Source organism: Pan paniscus, chromosome 23 (genome assembly GCF_029289425.2).
Source record: "Pan paniscus chromosome 23, NHGRI_mPanPan1-v2.0_pri, whole genome shotgun sequence".
Lineage (NCBI taxonomy): Eukaryota > Metazoa > Chordata > Mammalia > Primates > Hominidae > Pan > Pan paniscus.
Window position 1 is genome coordinate 37,855,193 of NC_085927.1, and position 16,885 is coordinate 37,872,077.

Below are 16,885 nucleotides of genomic sequence, written 5' to 3' on the forward strand. Positions count from 1 at the left end.
AAACAAGTAGAATCTGGATCCTCAGATTGTGTACCTTAGTTCACAGTGTGCCCATTTTTCAGTAAAGACCTCTAAAGAAGACATCCCCTGTGACAGCACAAGGCACACATACATATTCTGAGAGATATGGAGGGTAGGGGGAAGGGTCCAGCTGAGATGCGGCAGGGGAGTCCTTCAGCAGGCTGGGCCCGCTCTCTCCCTCCAGTCAGGATCAGAACACCAGGTCCTCTTGGGGACGTGCTGTATGGGGAAAGGGTTCTCTACAGAAGCGCTGGGCAAACCATAAGGTAAGCACTTTGAACAAAAAGCTGCTGTGCTTGTCTCCAAAGAAAGTCCCTTAAAACCTCTGCTGCCATCTGTCTTTGCTGCTTTGAGGTATAAAGAAGGGCTGAAATGAATTATGTAGGGACAATAATTTTCATATCATAAAGGAGGAAAAAAAGTAACAACAGAGAAGATATCCCATTAATAGCTAGCTCCGATCTCATCCTAAATCTAAGTCACCACATTTTGAGCAGATTTTACCTTTTGAATGAAGTTTTCTACTTTGCTTTGCAGTCCCCACCACTTGAATTTGATGGTCACCAGCTTATAGGCACACATCTGGGGACAGTCAGGGCTGTTTGCCAGCTCCTTCTAGATGAGAAAAATTGAAAAGGAGAAATTATGACTTAAATATTTATGTTTTCATTAAAATTGACTGTTGTATAACGACATCATAGACATACATGAAGAAAATTACAATCTCATGTGTTTAATTCAGATATTTGAAAATTTGAAATCATTTTAGCAAAAGCCGCAGTATTCCCCTGCTGTAAACCCTCCTTCCACAGACCAAGTTACTTCCTAGCTCTAAAGTTTAATAGGTATGTTGCTCTGCCTCAAATAACACTATTCAGATTTCATATTAAATACCAAATTCTATTCACATCAAACCAATAGTGAGTCTTTAATACATAAGGGTTCTCATAACACCATTACCGCACTCCCACTGTGGATGTGGTGAGGCACAATAAAAAATGACAAGAAGTTCAGCCTTCTTCTGTATCTTCAGATATTGGCAAGTGGAGCTGCACTGTTTATTAACTGAGGTATTTTCAATAGAAGGGAGATATGAAAAGTGATGCAACAGCAAAAATAATCTGTAATTACCAAATATTTGGAGGTAAATCCTATACATACAGACTTCAATTCCCACAAATGACTACACCTCACAGTTTAAATAGTGTAATCAGGAATCAAATCAAGACTTGTTCTGGTAAACAAGGGAAAATAAACTATTTTTTTAAAGAGCCAAGAGATGCTGGGTACGCTGGCTCATGCCTGTAATCCCAGAGCTTTGGGAGGCTGAGGTGGGAGGATCACCTGAGGCCAGGAGTTGGAGACCAGCCTGGGTAAGATAGCAAGACCCCATTTCTGGAAAAAAAAAAAAAAGGCTGGGCACAGTGGCTCACACCTGTAATCCCAGCACTTTGGGAGGCCGAGGTGGGCAGATCACTTGAGGTCAGGAGTTTGAGACCAGCCTGGCCAACATGGTAAAATCCCATCTCTACTAAAAAATACAAAAATTTGCTGGGGGTGGTGGTGGGAGCCTGTAATCCCAGCTACTAGGGAGGCAGAGGTTGCAGTGAGCTGAGGTCACATCATTGCCCTCCAGCCTGGGCTACAGGGCAAGACTCCATCTCAAAAAATAATAATAATAAAGACATAAATAAACTGGGGTGGGAGGTGGGGCACTGCAACCTATGTTATTATTGATGATTTCTGTGAGTCTTACTAAGGCTTTGCCTTACTTAGTGAGTTCAATATACTAGCATGTTTATTTTCAGGAAGGAGTGAGTGGGTGTGAACCAGGAGCTTGCAGCATACATCAGTGACTTAAATATACAGGTCCACTTCCAAGGTGATGTGTGCAGAAGACCAAGATACTTCTGAGCTGACCCAGAAAAGCCTGGAACAGGTTCACAGCAGTGAGCAAACACAGGCATGGTCCTGTCCTCAGGGGCTCGGTCTACTGCAGAAGGCACATATCAAAGCACCACAGACAGCAGAGGCAGACTGTAAGTATGGTCTGGGGAAAAGAGCCATTGTGTAAACTTGAAGCCCCAGTGTTGGTGTGCTCACAAGATGATTAAAAGAAAAAAAAGGGACATCATCTTAGGACTGTTGTGAGGTTGTGCGGACTGAGTAAGGCAGTGTAGTAGGTGCTTAGTAGGTGAGACTGAAGGGCTTAATACACATTAGTTCTCTCTTTCCCTTGTTCTTTAATAAACGTTGTATTGACCACTTTTGAATCTGCAAGACAGATTTGAACAAATTGCCTCATAAGAGAAGAAAGTCACTGCAACACGACGGGGACCCCTTTTATAAAAACTAAATCACTGAGTCAAAGGCCAAAGCTGCCTCTCCCACGGGCTCTTCCCTCTTCACCGCTGTCCCTGTCTTCACACGGTGGTGCCCAGACTTCACCACTGATCCAGTGATCAGTCCCACTGGGTGCTGCCACCACTGCTTGTCAGCTTCAACTTACCAGCTTCAACTTATCCCACTTTCAAAAAGCTGCGTGTGAGCAAAGATTCTCAAATCGGCCACATACATTCAAAAAATGATTAATTTCTAGGTCTTATTCTAAACCTCAAGATTATTTTTCCTTTATATGACTGAAGCATCAGACTACATTTTTCCCCATTATCTACCATGGCCCAGTTTTAAGTTAATTCTAGGGATATACTATACGAAAAATTATTATCTTGGTATTATTAATGCGACTGAATGTTCTATAGAGTCCTACATGATTGATCAACTTTTCTCAAGATATTTGTTCTGTAGTAACATTTCATCTTCTGAAGAATAACCTGATACATGGGCTACATCAACGAGGTAACACCAGTAAGCAGTTAAATAAAAATATTATAGTAAACTGTCCTCTTGCAGGTGAGCTCTGTTAACAAAATATCTTGGCTAGCTTAGCTCTATTTTTCCATGACGTTTCCCCCCTAAAACAGAGTACCAATGTGAAAATTCAGGATGTATGTGTATGTGTATATGTATACACACATACAAACCCATATTTTAGTAATATAATTCAGCAGGTATTAAGTGGGCACCATTTACCCTTTACTCTGTGCTAGGTGCTGTCAGGGGACATAAATGTAGCTAATAGAGAAGAGGATAATTATGTAAATAATGTTGCCCTTGGTGTCAATATTCTCACCCCGGAAACATCCTCCTGTTGTGGATGCTGGCTTGGGCTAAAATCAAATATTTACATACTACTCCCCTTGCTCTGCAGGCCCCTGGCACTTAAGCTGGGCTCCTGGATGCAGAAGCAGTCAACAAGCCTTCCATAAGACACAGTTAGCTTCTAAGCGCCCAGCTTTATTGAAATGACAATAAAGTTGGTCTTTCACAGATCATTTGATCAATAAACAATGAGCCAATGCTGAAGTACTTCCTAATCCAATGAATGTCACTGAAAATCCTCATATGCAATACAACTTGGGTATATGTAGAATATGGCACTTAATTGTGAGATATAGCTGCCAAACAGTAGCACTAGACTAGGAGTGCTACTTTGTTAAACTTCCTGTTTAACAAAGGTCAGGATCCTTAACCTCTCTCTGGGCCTCATTTCTCCCTCTGTAACAGGAAAACTAGACTCTATCAGGACTTTTCATTCTCCACTGAGGAAAAACTAAAAGCAGGGGTGAGCGAACTAAGGTCCTTGAGGGCCAGGATTGGTCTAGGGCTGTAGGTGGTAAACATTACATATCCTTGACATCCAATGACTTGTCCTAAAACTTCCTACAATTTTGTGTTTTATTCTGTAATATGCCTGGGCTTCAGAAAATATTCCCCTGCCTGTCACCCACCCATAGTGAATTTCCTCTATGACTGAGTACCCCACCAAACTGCTGATGAACTCTAAGATACTTTCCAGATTGAACATTAGAAGATCCTATTAATTATGAGCTCCTGAAAGCTTTCTTTCACAACTTCAAATCATTGGACACTTTGTACTAAATGAAAATCTTGGGTGTACCTAGAACACTGATGCTTCAGAATTCTCCAGCAATTTTATAAAAACAGTGGGATGAAGCATGGTTCTAATTAAAGGAGTAAGCTAAATGTAATACAAATATGCCTACACTAAACTTGAGCTCCAAGAACAGAGTACACATACGTGACTTCAACAATCAACCAAGTTTATTTCTCACATTCTTTCTAGTGACTCTGGCAAGCAGCTCAAATCAATTAATACTGGTAATTCATAAAGTGACATTGTTCTATAAAATTCATTTTAGAAACTATAAGCCACGGGACAAAAAGGAACCAGTTCCCTAAGATAGCTTTTCAGATCTAAAATGTATATTCAGTCCCAATCTGATTTTTGTTTTCCATCCAATTTACAAGTAATTATTTTTTTAAAAACCCTTCAGAGAAGAACACGTACCCAACTAAAAAACAAACAACTAAACAGCCTGCTGCCTAAAAACATAAACATTACCAGAAGAAAGTTGAGAACACACAAGCTATATACATTTTTTCAGTCATTATTATTATTAATGTATACATGATATCTAAAAGTTCTCATACAATTCTCAAAATGATTTGTGGGAGTCATCTGTTAAATGTGAGCTACAGTTATTTAAAGTACTGATTAAGTTAAGAATATGGCTTTGAAAGTCTCCATACTTATGATGGCACAGAAAATAGTGAAAATGTCTGAATGTCGTACATTAACCTAAAAGAATCCTTTTGGTATCTTCTCTCTGGAGTGAAATCTGACACTACGTAATAAAAAGTCTTAAAAGCTGTTCATATCCTACCCTGTACCCTGTAACCTGGTAATTCCACTTTTAGAAACATATCCTATTAATCAAGTAAAGAAATGATACCACAGATTTATCTGTTAACAGCAAAAATCTGGACTTATTAATTATTAACTGAAATACCCACTACAGGAGACAGGTGAAATACTTCATAGGCCTTCCATACGATGGGCTATTATGCATACAGCCATTAAAAAACATTTTTTTCCAGCGGTGCAGTGGTTCACACCTGTAATCCCAGTACCTTGGGAGGCCGAGGCAGGTGGATCACCTGATGTCAGGAGTTCTAAATCAGCCTGGCCAACATGGTGAAACCCCGTCTCTACTAAAAATACAAAAATTAGCTGGTCATGGTGGTGGGTGCCTATAATCCCAGTTACTCGGGAGGCTGAGGCATGAAAATTGTTTGCACCCAGGAGGCAGAGGTTGCAGTGAGCTGAGTTCGTGCCATTGCACTCCAGCCTGGGCAACAACAGCAAAACTCAAAAAAAAACTCTCAAAAAAAAAAAAAAAGAAAAAGGAAAAAATTCAAATAACAGTTAACAATGTGGGAAGAAAAAAAGGAGAATTAATATAAATAGGTATCTATGTATGGTACAAACATTCCTAACAAAATAAACTACAGGAATCAGAAAATATACCAAATAATAGTAATCAAATGAGACTACAACTAATTTTTTTCTTTTGTGTACAATTATTTTCAAAGTTATCATTTAAAAATTTAAAAAAACCTAATACACTGAAAAACAAATTGACTCTAAAAAAGTTTTTTTGCCCTCAGCAGAGTATTTTCCGACAAAGACCAACTTTACCCTAAATTATCTGGGTACTATTTCAAGTCTTCATTCTTCTTTCACTATAAACAATCTGGCTTTTGGCTTCTTTTTTCTGATGTTTAATAAATTAAATCTAAACAAAGCTAAACAAAATCAAGTTAAAAGCTGAATTAAGATCTTTAATACGTAACTTTAGTCCATCCCATATTTAATTTTTCTTGAAAGCAATCACAAGGTATACATGCAAAATAAAATGATCAACTCTTCTAGGTTATTAGCAACATGCTAGTGAAGAAATGTGTAACCTTTAAAATGTGAAAAATCTCAATGGGGCAAATATTTGGGACCCTACTCTCAGAGCAATGTTCTAGAATCCACAGGACCCAAAGAAGTTCCAGCGTCTCTGCCTAGCTCTCAAGAGGTTCACAGCCTGTGGCAAGGCAAAGCTTCCTCTCTGGCTTTAAAAAAATACAAATGTTGCGCGGAGGGTGAAAGGAGGGAGAGGAACAAAAAAGATAACTATTGGGTATGGGCGGGGAGGGGGCGGGCGGCGAGAAATACTATGTACAACAAATCCCCGTGACATGTGTTTACCTACATAACAAACGTTCACATGTACCCCCAAACCTAAAATAAAAGTTTTAAAAAAATGTTTTCTGATTCTTTCTTCTTCATTGGCTAAAAAACAACCCCAAAGCAAATAAAACCAAAATCTGAATTAAGATCTTTGACACATAACTCCAATCCAGCCCAAACCTAACATTTTCCTCCTCTAAGGCAAAACAGTTAACTCTTTGCTAATCTGAGAGTAAATAAAATGATTTTGCTAATAAATTGAGTTTTACATAAAGCATGAAAATTTAAAAGGACAACTTAAAAAGGTAAAGAATGGTTGATTACAAAGAGAACAATCAAAAGTTCTACAAGATGAACGTCATGGGCTAACAAGAACCTCAAATTATGACTCATTGCTACGTAATTTAAATTTCATCTGTAATAGAGTAAGCACTAGTTGTGAAATGTTTCCAAAATTGTATTTAAATAGTTTGTATATTCACTGAATTCCTTACATTTCATGTTTCTAACTGTAAATGAAACTCCCAAGCCTGAGTCATGTTTTTAATTTAACAACACATATTAGGTTACTCTAAGGTATGTGGATGAGGTCTTAGGGGGAGTAATGTATACTAGAGGCACACAATGTAACTAAACAAAACACAGTGTGTTTAACTGGAGGAGTGAGCAATCAGTACATGTTATCCACAAGAACTAGTTTCTCGAATCTGTGACAAACAAATATAAACAAACGTAAAAGAGATTTAACATTTTTTAAAAAGAATCCAAAGGCATTCTGGAAATGTATTTTCTAAAAATACAGTCCCTTCAGTTTCATGAGACTTGTCAAGTTTACACATACTTTTTCCTATTTAAAACTGTGTTGGGATGAAGATGGAATAGGTATGTGCTACACTGAACCAGAGTTAACGCTTTGCAAAGACACAGCAGTTTCTATAAGGCTCATAACTGTCTTCATATTTTCATTTTTCAATTTTAGGCAATGTGAATGCTTAATTTCAGCTGCTGATTCTGTGATGTTAAGTTTCCAACCCAGATTTCACCAAGAAAGTTAAAAATAAATGCACTGCTGGGAATGCTGCCAGTGTGTGTGCATCAGTAAATATCAACACAAGATTACGAAATATATGTGACGTCTATGTACTGAAATTTCAAGCAGAACCCCATTCCCCAACTCAGCTATTCTCTCTATTTAGGTAACCTAAACTTTATTTAGGTAACCATTTATTTTATAGCCATTTGGACAGACCTAAATTGGACATTATATTTCTGTAAATACATGGGAAGTCCAATATTTGATTTTTATTTGGTTTAAGGTAGTTAACTTGAATCTAGCATATACTTACAAGCCCCTACTATGAGCAAACCTCCCTGCTTGGCACTGACCCATATCAAGGTAAGTCAGACACAAAGCCTATCGTTTAAAATTCAGTGTGAACAACAGGAGATGGAGGAGGTGGGGGGAAGGAAGACAGGGGGAATACATAAACCACCACCCTGACCCAAGACACACTGGGAGCCATGAGAAGGTCATCGGCAAGACTCTAGTGGCATTCAAAGGTGGGGGAGTCCCATCTGGTGGGGTAAATGGAAAATATTAAATGGAAGAAGTAAACGTGAGATTAAATGTGAGTTTAAAAAGACTGAACTAATTGTAGGTTAATCTAATTTCACAAAAAGGCGAAATAAGATCCAGACAGGAAAGCTTACTGCCTGTGAGAGGATAATCAGTCACATTTTCCATGTTCCTCCAAACTTAATTTTTTGTGTGGCTCACACCCATTTTACTAAAGAGGACTATGTTAAATGCTTCATGCTTGTGTGTGATTACTCCAGGAGTGACACTATTTTCAAGTAAAACCCCAAGTTCACCTTCAAATGAAACTCATGAAGAAAACTTTGTTTCTGGAAGTGTCTGGAAGAATCTGCAAGAAGCTCACACTGCCAAATCACTTCTTGAACCTGAATAAGACATTCATTCGTCTGTGCCTGAATCCTTCAACTCTGTCTGAGAACAGAGACATTCCATAGCCAAGATAAGGTTAGAATTAATCAGTTTCACTCTTTGGGCACTTAGCTTCTTAAAGACATGGAACAGCTTTTTTTTGGTATCTTCTGTAGGAGTTAATATAATTAGTACATACTATGTGCTATATATTTATTTTAAAAATCAAATAAAAAATGTAGTCATCAAACTAGATATTAAAAAAAAAATCAGCCATGCTTGAAGGTCTGCTTTATTATACATAATCCAAAATGTGGTCTAACCAGAAACTAATTACTAAGCCTCTTTATGCCACCCACTATGGGGTTTCAAATGTGAGATTACAGGGAGGGAACATGTTTTCAAATGCTTCGTATCCTCCCTGGACCTCACAGACAAGTCGAGGCTAAGAAACAAGAGAGCACCTCCCAGTGTTTCTACTAGGGCGGCTAACAAGTAAAAAACACTGCTCATAAGCCACTTGAGTCTCTGGGTGGCTTTCCTGCCACTCTCTATCTCAAAAGAGATTTCCACACCTGAATTTCAACTTCTCCCTCATCACTCACTTCTACTCCTCCTATCCCTGGCCAAAAAAATTTTGCAGTTTCCTTATCTTAGGTCACTGACACCAAGGGTACCAACATCTTTTCACAGACATGGGGTAGACAAAGAAAGAAATCTTGGTAGCATGGCAGTAAACAAATTAACATCTCTATAATGCAGAAATATGGTTTCCCTCCACGGGCATGAAGGATCCAGAATGGCCTCTACGGCTGTTCTAGAATGAGTCTAAAGCTGACTGCGCAGCTAAACAGTATGAAAACCTGAAAGGCCAAGCTCGGACTGCTGGAGCATTTGCTCAGGCTAGAGTTAACACAGAAGACAAATGGGGCATGCCTTTATGATGAGAAAGAACATGTACATAAAGATAATTTAAAAACCACCATAATTTCTGGATCAACTTATTTATTTGACCTGATCCCCTTATATATTCCAAAGTTCAGAGCTCTGGCTGAGACTTCCGAGACACATCAAGCCCTATAAGGAAGAGACGCTTTGACAAAGCCTCTTACAAAGACCTTTAGAGGCCTAATTATTAACTATCATGTATTTGTAGACACAGAAGCTTAAATCTTCAAGAGGTGTCTGGCTTAAATGAAGGAAGAAATGAGGCCTTGCCATGGGATAAAAATGAAACCATAATCTTCAAAGGTAGTGTTTCAATCTGTTAAAATAACAATTCCTCACCCAAATCAGGAAGGGAAACTGAAAAGCTAAAAACAAATGGAAACAGGTACACACACACACACACACACACACACACACAAACACATGTGCACACAGTGCTATAGAGAAACAAGACATTTACATCCATCAGAAATGCACAATTCTGCCTTGAAGCAAAAATCTTAATCAGGTTATAAATCGCTTTCCTATTACTATGCACACAGTCACTTCATCAAGTGCCGAACCCTAAGTAACAAAAATATAATTTATGCACTCAGATTTTAAAAATTCTTTCTTCAGAGGGAAAATAAATATACAACTGAGGCCTGCATCTCTGGGTTTGTAGTTTTTTAAAAATAAAAGATATGTATCACATCATAGGCTAAAAAAATTGTCTGTACTCTTAACAAATGTGGAAAATATGAAAATATATTCCTTAGCAACCTCATCATCCCCTGCTAGTGAATCCTCTCTAAACTGTGTGACTCTCTGCTTTATGCATGACCAAATAAAATCACTCATTAAACATATATAACCACGAGGGGTAAAGACACGTTAACCCGGATGTGTTTAACAATCCCTAGATACCAGAATGAGGGGAACACATTCTAGAATGAGGGGAACTCTCTGAATACTAGACAGATAAGAATTACGCATCATAAATACAGGGGCACATTTATAGATCTCAGCAACCCCAAGAGACGAAAGACAAAAGCATGATAACAATAACGGTTAACATTGATTGTGCACTTCTTCTGTGCTGGGAACTTAACATTATTTCACTCAGTCTTTACAACTACCTTCTGAGGTAGTTACTAAAATCATTTCCATTTTGGAGATGTGGAAATCAAGGCTCAGAGTGAGGGTTAAGTTATAACTTGTGTAGATTCCCAATGGCTTTTTAATGGATCTCCCTTAGTGCCTCCGACACTTACAGATTCCCTGACCATTGAAAACGTACCACTAGTGTAACAGAAATTATCAAATTCTGGCAAATACCATGAATAGGGCATCACACAATTGCCAATGATGCAACAGAGCATAAAAGGTACAGAACGGTGATCTAGGAGTCACTGGATTAAGAGTTAAAATCTGCTACATCTCCATACCTTACGCACTGCTGTAACTACCACCGAATCAGGTGTTCCAGAAATGGCAGACATTCTGCTGTTTCTCCTACAACTATTACATGTGTTTCTCTGCCCAAGTTTCTCAACTATATAAAATAAAGCAGCTGAACTTACACCACAGGAAGGTTGTAAAGATTAAATGTAACCTTATATAGTACCTGGTACCAAGGAAAAGTTTCTTTACCCCTAGTCAGTCTTGTGCAGACAGGAAGTAAATACTGCAATAATTCAGAGGGAAAATACCACCATCAGACAAGTAAGGAAAAGTTTCAAAGAAATCATAGGATTTGCATTTAGCTTTGAATAGACTTTGGAATCTGTACTGGTAAGGCAGGTTTCTGCTGAAGGGTATGTGTGGGATGGTTCACAGAGGCCTTTTGAGAGAGAGACTGTGGAACTACCAGGCAGCTCTTCTATAAGAACATTCTTCAACACTACCCTGGTTAAGTGGGTCCACAATAAAATTTCTTCTTCCTTTCAGCCATAATTATCATGTTTGTTCCCTATTTCTTCCTTGCATTTCAGAAGTATAAAAATTTCCAACTATTATCGTTCCCCAGTGCTACCCTCAGTGCCTCCACCAGGACAGTAATTGGCAAAGAGGGCCTGCTGAACATGTTTACAGAAGACACTGGTAAGATCAAGTCCAAAGGTTCCTATTTTCCTGTATGCCATATTATCAGCTATCTTCTTACGCTTTATTTCCCTCCACAGCAGCAAGTGGATGGCTTAATTATTATCAGTTATTCTTGACTGCACTAGTTATTTCTGAGATCACAGTAATTCACAGAAATTCAGTCAGGCAGTAGCTCAATTTATAAGAGTAGCTGGATACACCATCATCTGGATAAAATGAACAATCAACAGGCAAATGGGCAGAAACAACCAGCACCCTCCCAGCCTAATAAGTTACTGTTTAACACAGGGGGGAAAATGGAAAAAAACTGCAGTTCTGCAATCTGCAGAAATACAAAATTCACATTATTTCTAAGAACTAAACCTATTCTAGAATTTCAATCATTAGTCAATAATAAAAGACAAAGCAATATCAGTTACAAATCAGGCCAGACATGGTATATATTCCAAGTTCCTAAAAAGTTAGAAATCAGTACAAGTCATAGTATCAAACTACTTTTGCTGCCTGTTATAAAATCAGGAGTTCCTATAGGAAGGATCTGAGCCCAAACATAAAGCCCACCACATAATGTAGCATTGTCTTTTAATGTTTATACTTGAAAAGCTAATAATTTCAAGAAAATACAATATTTAATTCACCTCTGGGTCTCAACCTCATGCCCCTTTACTCCCTGTAAAAGTATTGTCAGCTAGAGCTACTACTCACTGGAACAAGATGTACTTTTTTAGAAGTTACAGCACCAGTGGAGGTAGCCACCATCTGGGCTGCTCTCTGGCATGGTATCCTTGTTTAGAAGACCAGTGTGAAATCTCAAAGGGCTTCTCCTCCAACTAAGATTGAGTTCTAAAGTCTGAAGCTAGAAATCTGGAAAAGGCTGGGGACACTAAATCCATTAAAGCAAATTTACATCAAGCAGGCTGAATTTGTTAATTTGTAAGTGGTACATATCACTTTCTGGGTAATATAGATTGGGAATTTGTCCCTGCTCAAATCTCATGCTGAAATGTAATCCCCAATGTTGAAATGCAATCCCTAATGTTAGAGGTAAAGCCTCTAACAGGTGTTTGGATCATGAGTGCAGATCCTTCATGAATGGCTTGGGCCATCCCCTTGGTGATAAGTGAGCTCTCACTCTGAGTTCACACGAGATCTGGCTGTATAAAAGTGCATGGCACACTTCCCTGCCCCACTTCCACCATGTGAGACGCCTGCTTCTCCTTTGCCTACCATGACTGTAAGCTTTCTGAAGCCTCCCCAAAAGCAGATACCAGCACTATGCTTCCTATACAGTGTGCAGAACCGTGAGCCAATTAAACCTGTTTGTTTTTTTTTTGGGACGGAGTCTCGCTCTGTCGCCCAGGTTGGAGTGCAATGGTGCAATCTTAGCTCACTGCAACCTCTACCTCCCGGGTTCAAGTGATTCTCCTGCCTCAGCCTCCTGAGTAGCTGGGATTACACGCAAGCACCACCGCGCCCAGCTAATTTTTGGATTTTTAGTAGAGATGGGGTTTCAACATGTTGCCCAGGCTGGTATTGAACTCCTGACCTCAAGTGATCCACCCACCTCAGCCTCCCAAAGTACTGGGATTACAGGCGTGAGCCACTGTGCCTGGCCCAAGCCTCTTTATATATTACCCAATCTCAGGTTCTTTATAATAATGCAAGATTGGCCTAACATGCTAAGTATTAAAACTGGGAGAATTTTGAACTAAACTCTACCCAGAGAACAAATGTGAAAATAATATAGTTATGAATCATTTCTTATAAACCAAAGTCAAATTCATTTTTCCTTTTAGTTGATGCACAAGACAGTCCACAAAACAGTCTAACACCCAGGGAGAACCACTCAATGAGTTCTCTGTGGGGCTGTAACAGTAATCCTCTATCTGCATGCAACTAGTACCTAGACATCACTTATCGATGACCTGTAACTGGCTTCAGCACAGACAGACTGGTTACCAAGTAAGACCCTGGGAGTGGAAAATCTGCTCTGGGCATGTTTAAGTGTTTATGCTCTTCTCTTGTCAAATTAGCTGTAGTAACTTGCCAATAACACATTAAGACTTCTTTAAGGATCTGTCATTTAGTTTAGTAGATGTCTTTAAAATGCATTATATTTCTATAGCAATTTAAATTATTACCTTGACATTACCTTACTTCCATGAATAAAGTAAAGGTGTGCACTTTATTTAAAAACAACTACTGGCTGGGCGCAGTGGCTCATGCCTGTAATCCCAACACTTTGGGAGGCCAAGGCGGGTGGATCACCTGAGGTCGGGAGTTCCAGACCAGCCTGACCAACATGGAGAAACCCCGTCTCCACTAAAAATACAAACTTAGCCAGGCATGGTGGCGCATGCCTGTAATCCCAGTTACCCGGGAGGCTGAGGCAGGACAATCACTTCAACCCAGGAGGCAGAGGCTGCAGTGAGCCCAGATTGCGCCACTGCACCCCAGCCTGGGCAACAAGAGTGAAACTCTGTCTCAAAAACAAAACAAAAACAAAAACTGCTTGCCACAAAAATTGCTCGCTCGTGTCCTGCTTTCCAAAAATATAACTATTAAAAGTCCAGGAATATGAGCTTGGGTGAAGGGAGCTTGTTCAGTTTTTAATAAGACTAAAGTTAAACTATAAACCTTCATTTAAAATGGATTTTTATACTGCTTCAGGTCTCAAAAGAGAACATTACAATCCCCAAAGACTAAATCACTTGTCTCTTTTAAGAGTTATTGGAGCAGCATTATGCTGAAAGTGACAGTCTGGCTCTGTTCTGTTTGTTAATGCAGCACAGATTTGCTGGCCAACTGCAACTGGCTGTAAGTCCTTATCGCAAATAAAACTATTTTTGTGCCATTTCTATTTTTCACTTAAACGTCACCAGCTCTTCAAGACTCAGGACCTGTCAAGTGTTCTGTTGCCAAGACTCTGCCTGTCAGAAAGGTCAGCATCCAGTACCTTCCAGTTGGGTCCCAAAGGGCCTCTCTTGGTCTTGACTGACTGGAATAATGCTGGGTCTTCATCAGCTTTGTAGTCCTGCAAAGCAAAACAAAGTCAGAGGCAGAGAAGAAAACCAGAGAATATTCTTTAACCGTGCCAGAATAGCTCTTCGCAGCTACCAAAACACAGGACAGAAATCAATTAGACTCACTGTGCTTTTGCGTAAAAGTAGAAAAATGCTTCTTTAAGACATTGTTTTCAGTTTGGTTTCCTTTGCTTTAAACTTTTACCTTGGGCTAAATAACTACATAATAAGAAATAATAAAAGTCCTGGACTAGCAATCCATTCTGACTGGTTACTGGACAGCTGTCTCCAATAACAAATCTTTCAACAGTTTTTTAAATAATTTAAGCATTTTGATATATGGATAATCACATTCAAAGAATAAAACATACCCATCCCAGTTTTGACACTACAGGTAGATGATGACACTGGACTGTTAATGCTGGCCAGAGCAACTACGGTGGCTGGGAACAAAATCAGAACTATCGATTCTGCAGCACCCCCAACCTCTTCCTACAGCTAGGTCTGTGGTGGACATCTCAATTTCTTGACTGGCTTCTCCAAACCCTTGTTCAGAGAGCCCTGGGATACACATGGCTTGGCTTCCTCATAGAAGGACTGCACTCACGTCAGCCCCTCACTGTCAAAGGAGGCGAAGGAGGGGTGTCACGGAACTGCCTCAGTTATATACCACAGGGGAAAGGCTCTAAAATGAAGGTTTTATTCAGGGTTCCAGTGTGTGTAAATTCTATTTCCCTTAGTATATCTTTTTCCTGACAGAATGGAGGAAATGAAAAAAGAAAATCTTTTAAAATCTATCTGCTTTACAAAAGTTCTCTTGTCATTACACAAACATACACTCTCTCTCTCTCTCCAGAAAAAAAGATAAAATTACTTTTGAAGAGCTAGAGCCCAGATTAATAACAATAAGAGAGACTTGCAACAATAACTTGACCGTGGTCAGTTGGTCAGTTTAAAACACTGCAAAGAAAGAGACAGCAGGGAGAGTCCTTTCCTTCTTGAGCAGACTTTCTGACTCTGGGGTCCTTCACAGAATTCGTGAAGAGACCCCATACTTAGTGAAAAATGCCCAGATGAGTCAGATATGAAACCTTAACTAAAAATCACTGTTCTAGAGATAAGGGCAGTATGAGCAAAAGCAAGAACTGAACATGCTCCACAGTATAATACGAACTTTCCACAAATCAAAAAACAACAACAACAAAACACGTTGAGAAGCAGCCACTCAAAACTCAACAGTTACTCAGTAAGTGCATATGTCATGTTAGTAATTCCTAAAGAGAAAGTTACAAACAAATTATGTGAGGAAGGAAAAATGTTCAGTTCAGACAGAAAACAAAACTTTAAAGAAAGATAAGTCTGTAAATATGTGACCCAGAACTTGAAGCCTCTCTAAAGGTTGTCTACAAAAAGGACCAACAATAAGCTCAAAGTATTAAACAGCAAATAGGTCTGGCTATACTGGGTCTTAATGCTTTACAATATGCAATGTGGCATAGCCACAGGCAACAGCATTACCCAGGAACGACAAACTGGGATGGACAGTCTGCAAGGAGCTGGATAACTGGACTTACTTCCTAGGTCTGGGCAAAGCAGCAGAAAGATCAGTTACTGTCAGCAAGTGTGAATTCTTAAACTACAATTTTGAACTGCATCCTAAAAATGAATAACTCCACTTCTGATTGACAAAAGAATCAACTGTGTGTACAGGTGGTTTCAAGACCTGGATTCACAATGAGAAATAAGCTACTCTATTAACATAAATAAACCTGTAACACCATAAAACATTTTCTTCTGGCCAGAGGCTTGGAATTAAAACCTAAAAGCGAGCTCATTTTTTTTTCAAACATTGAAAGTATTTAACATTGTATCAAATAATCACTTTCAGCATCATTTCCCTCAATCAAAATCTAGTTATTGAACAGCCACCATATAGAAGGTAGCACACCAGATGTTATTAGTAAGAGGTAATTCAAGGAAACAGATAAAGTAAAAGAGAACTAACCCAGTTCTGGCTCCTAAAGAATCAGTCTAGTTGGGATAAAGAAAGAAGCAAGCAAAGAACAGGTAACTCAAACCCCAGGAAGTACCTGTTAACTGCCAACAGAGAATGGAGACAATTACTGTCAGAATCAAAACCAAACAAAAGCAGCAAAGGAAACACACTTTTAAAATGAATTTTAAAATCATGTTTAACAGGAGAAAAATGTGAACTATGGATTCACAGAATCACAGAAGTAAAGTGAACCTTAAAGACCACCCAAGCTCCTTCATTTGACAGATGCTAAAACCACAGTCTGACGAGGAAGTGGTAGGGCTCACCTACCCCAGCACTTCAACTCAATCCTCCTTAGCCTCAGTCCTGGGCACATTCTGGTACACCTCACAGGATGATGGCAAAAGGTGTCAACAAATGCCAGACAATCAAACCACATTTCAAAAATACCAAGAAGCCGCAGCACTAGAGATATCAAAGTGGATTTTCCTATGAAGTACAACTGTGTGTATGTAAAATATCATACACATATACATATGTATATATGAAATGAAGTCTTCCCCTCTCTGCTTTTTCTCCTCTTGAATACAAAGCAGAAAATATTAAAGATATTATATTGAAAACGTAACAAAACCCAATTATTAACAATAGCACTTTAACCTTGAAAGATGAGAATAATGAATCTTGTCAAGACCCAGGAATTT

General features: G+C 39.0%; 1 protein-coding gene across 2 annotated transcripts in view; it reads right to left on the bottom strand.

Moving 5' to 3' along the window:
* PITPNB (phosphatidylinositol transfer protein beta) overlaps positions 1–16,885 on the bottom strand; it is a 67,636-nt gene that overhangs the window by 7,945 nt on the left and 42,806 nt on the right. For both annotated transcript variants that reach the window (XM_003820177.5, XM_055105901.2), the window contains exons 8-9: positions 14,119–14,196; positions 526–636 (exon numbers count right to left, since the gene is read on the bottom strand). In XM_003820177.5, the coding sequence (XP_003820225.1) occupies positions 526–636; positions 14,119–14,196 (189 nt within the window). The remainder of the gene's footprint in view (positions 1–525; positions 637–14,118; positions 14,197–16,885) is intronic.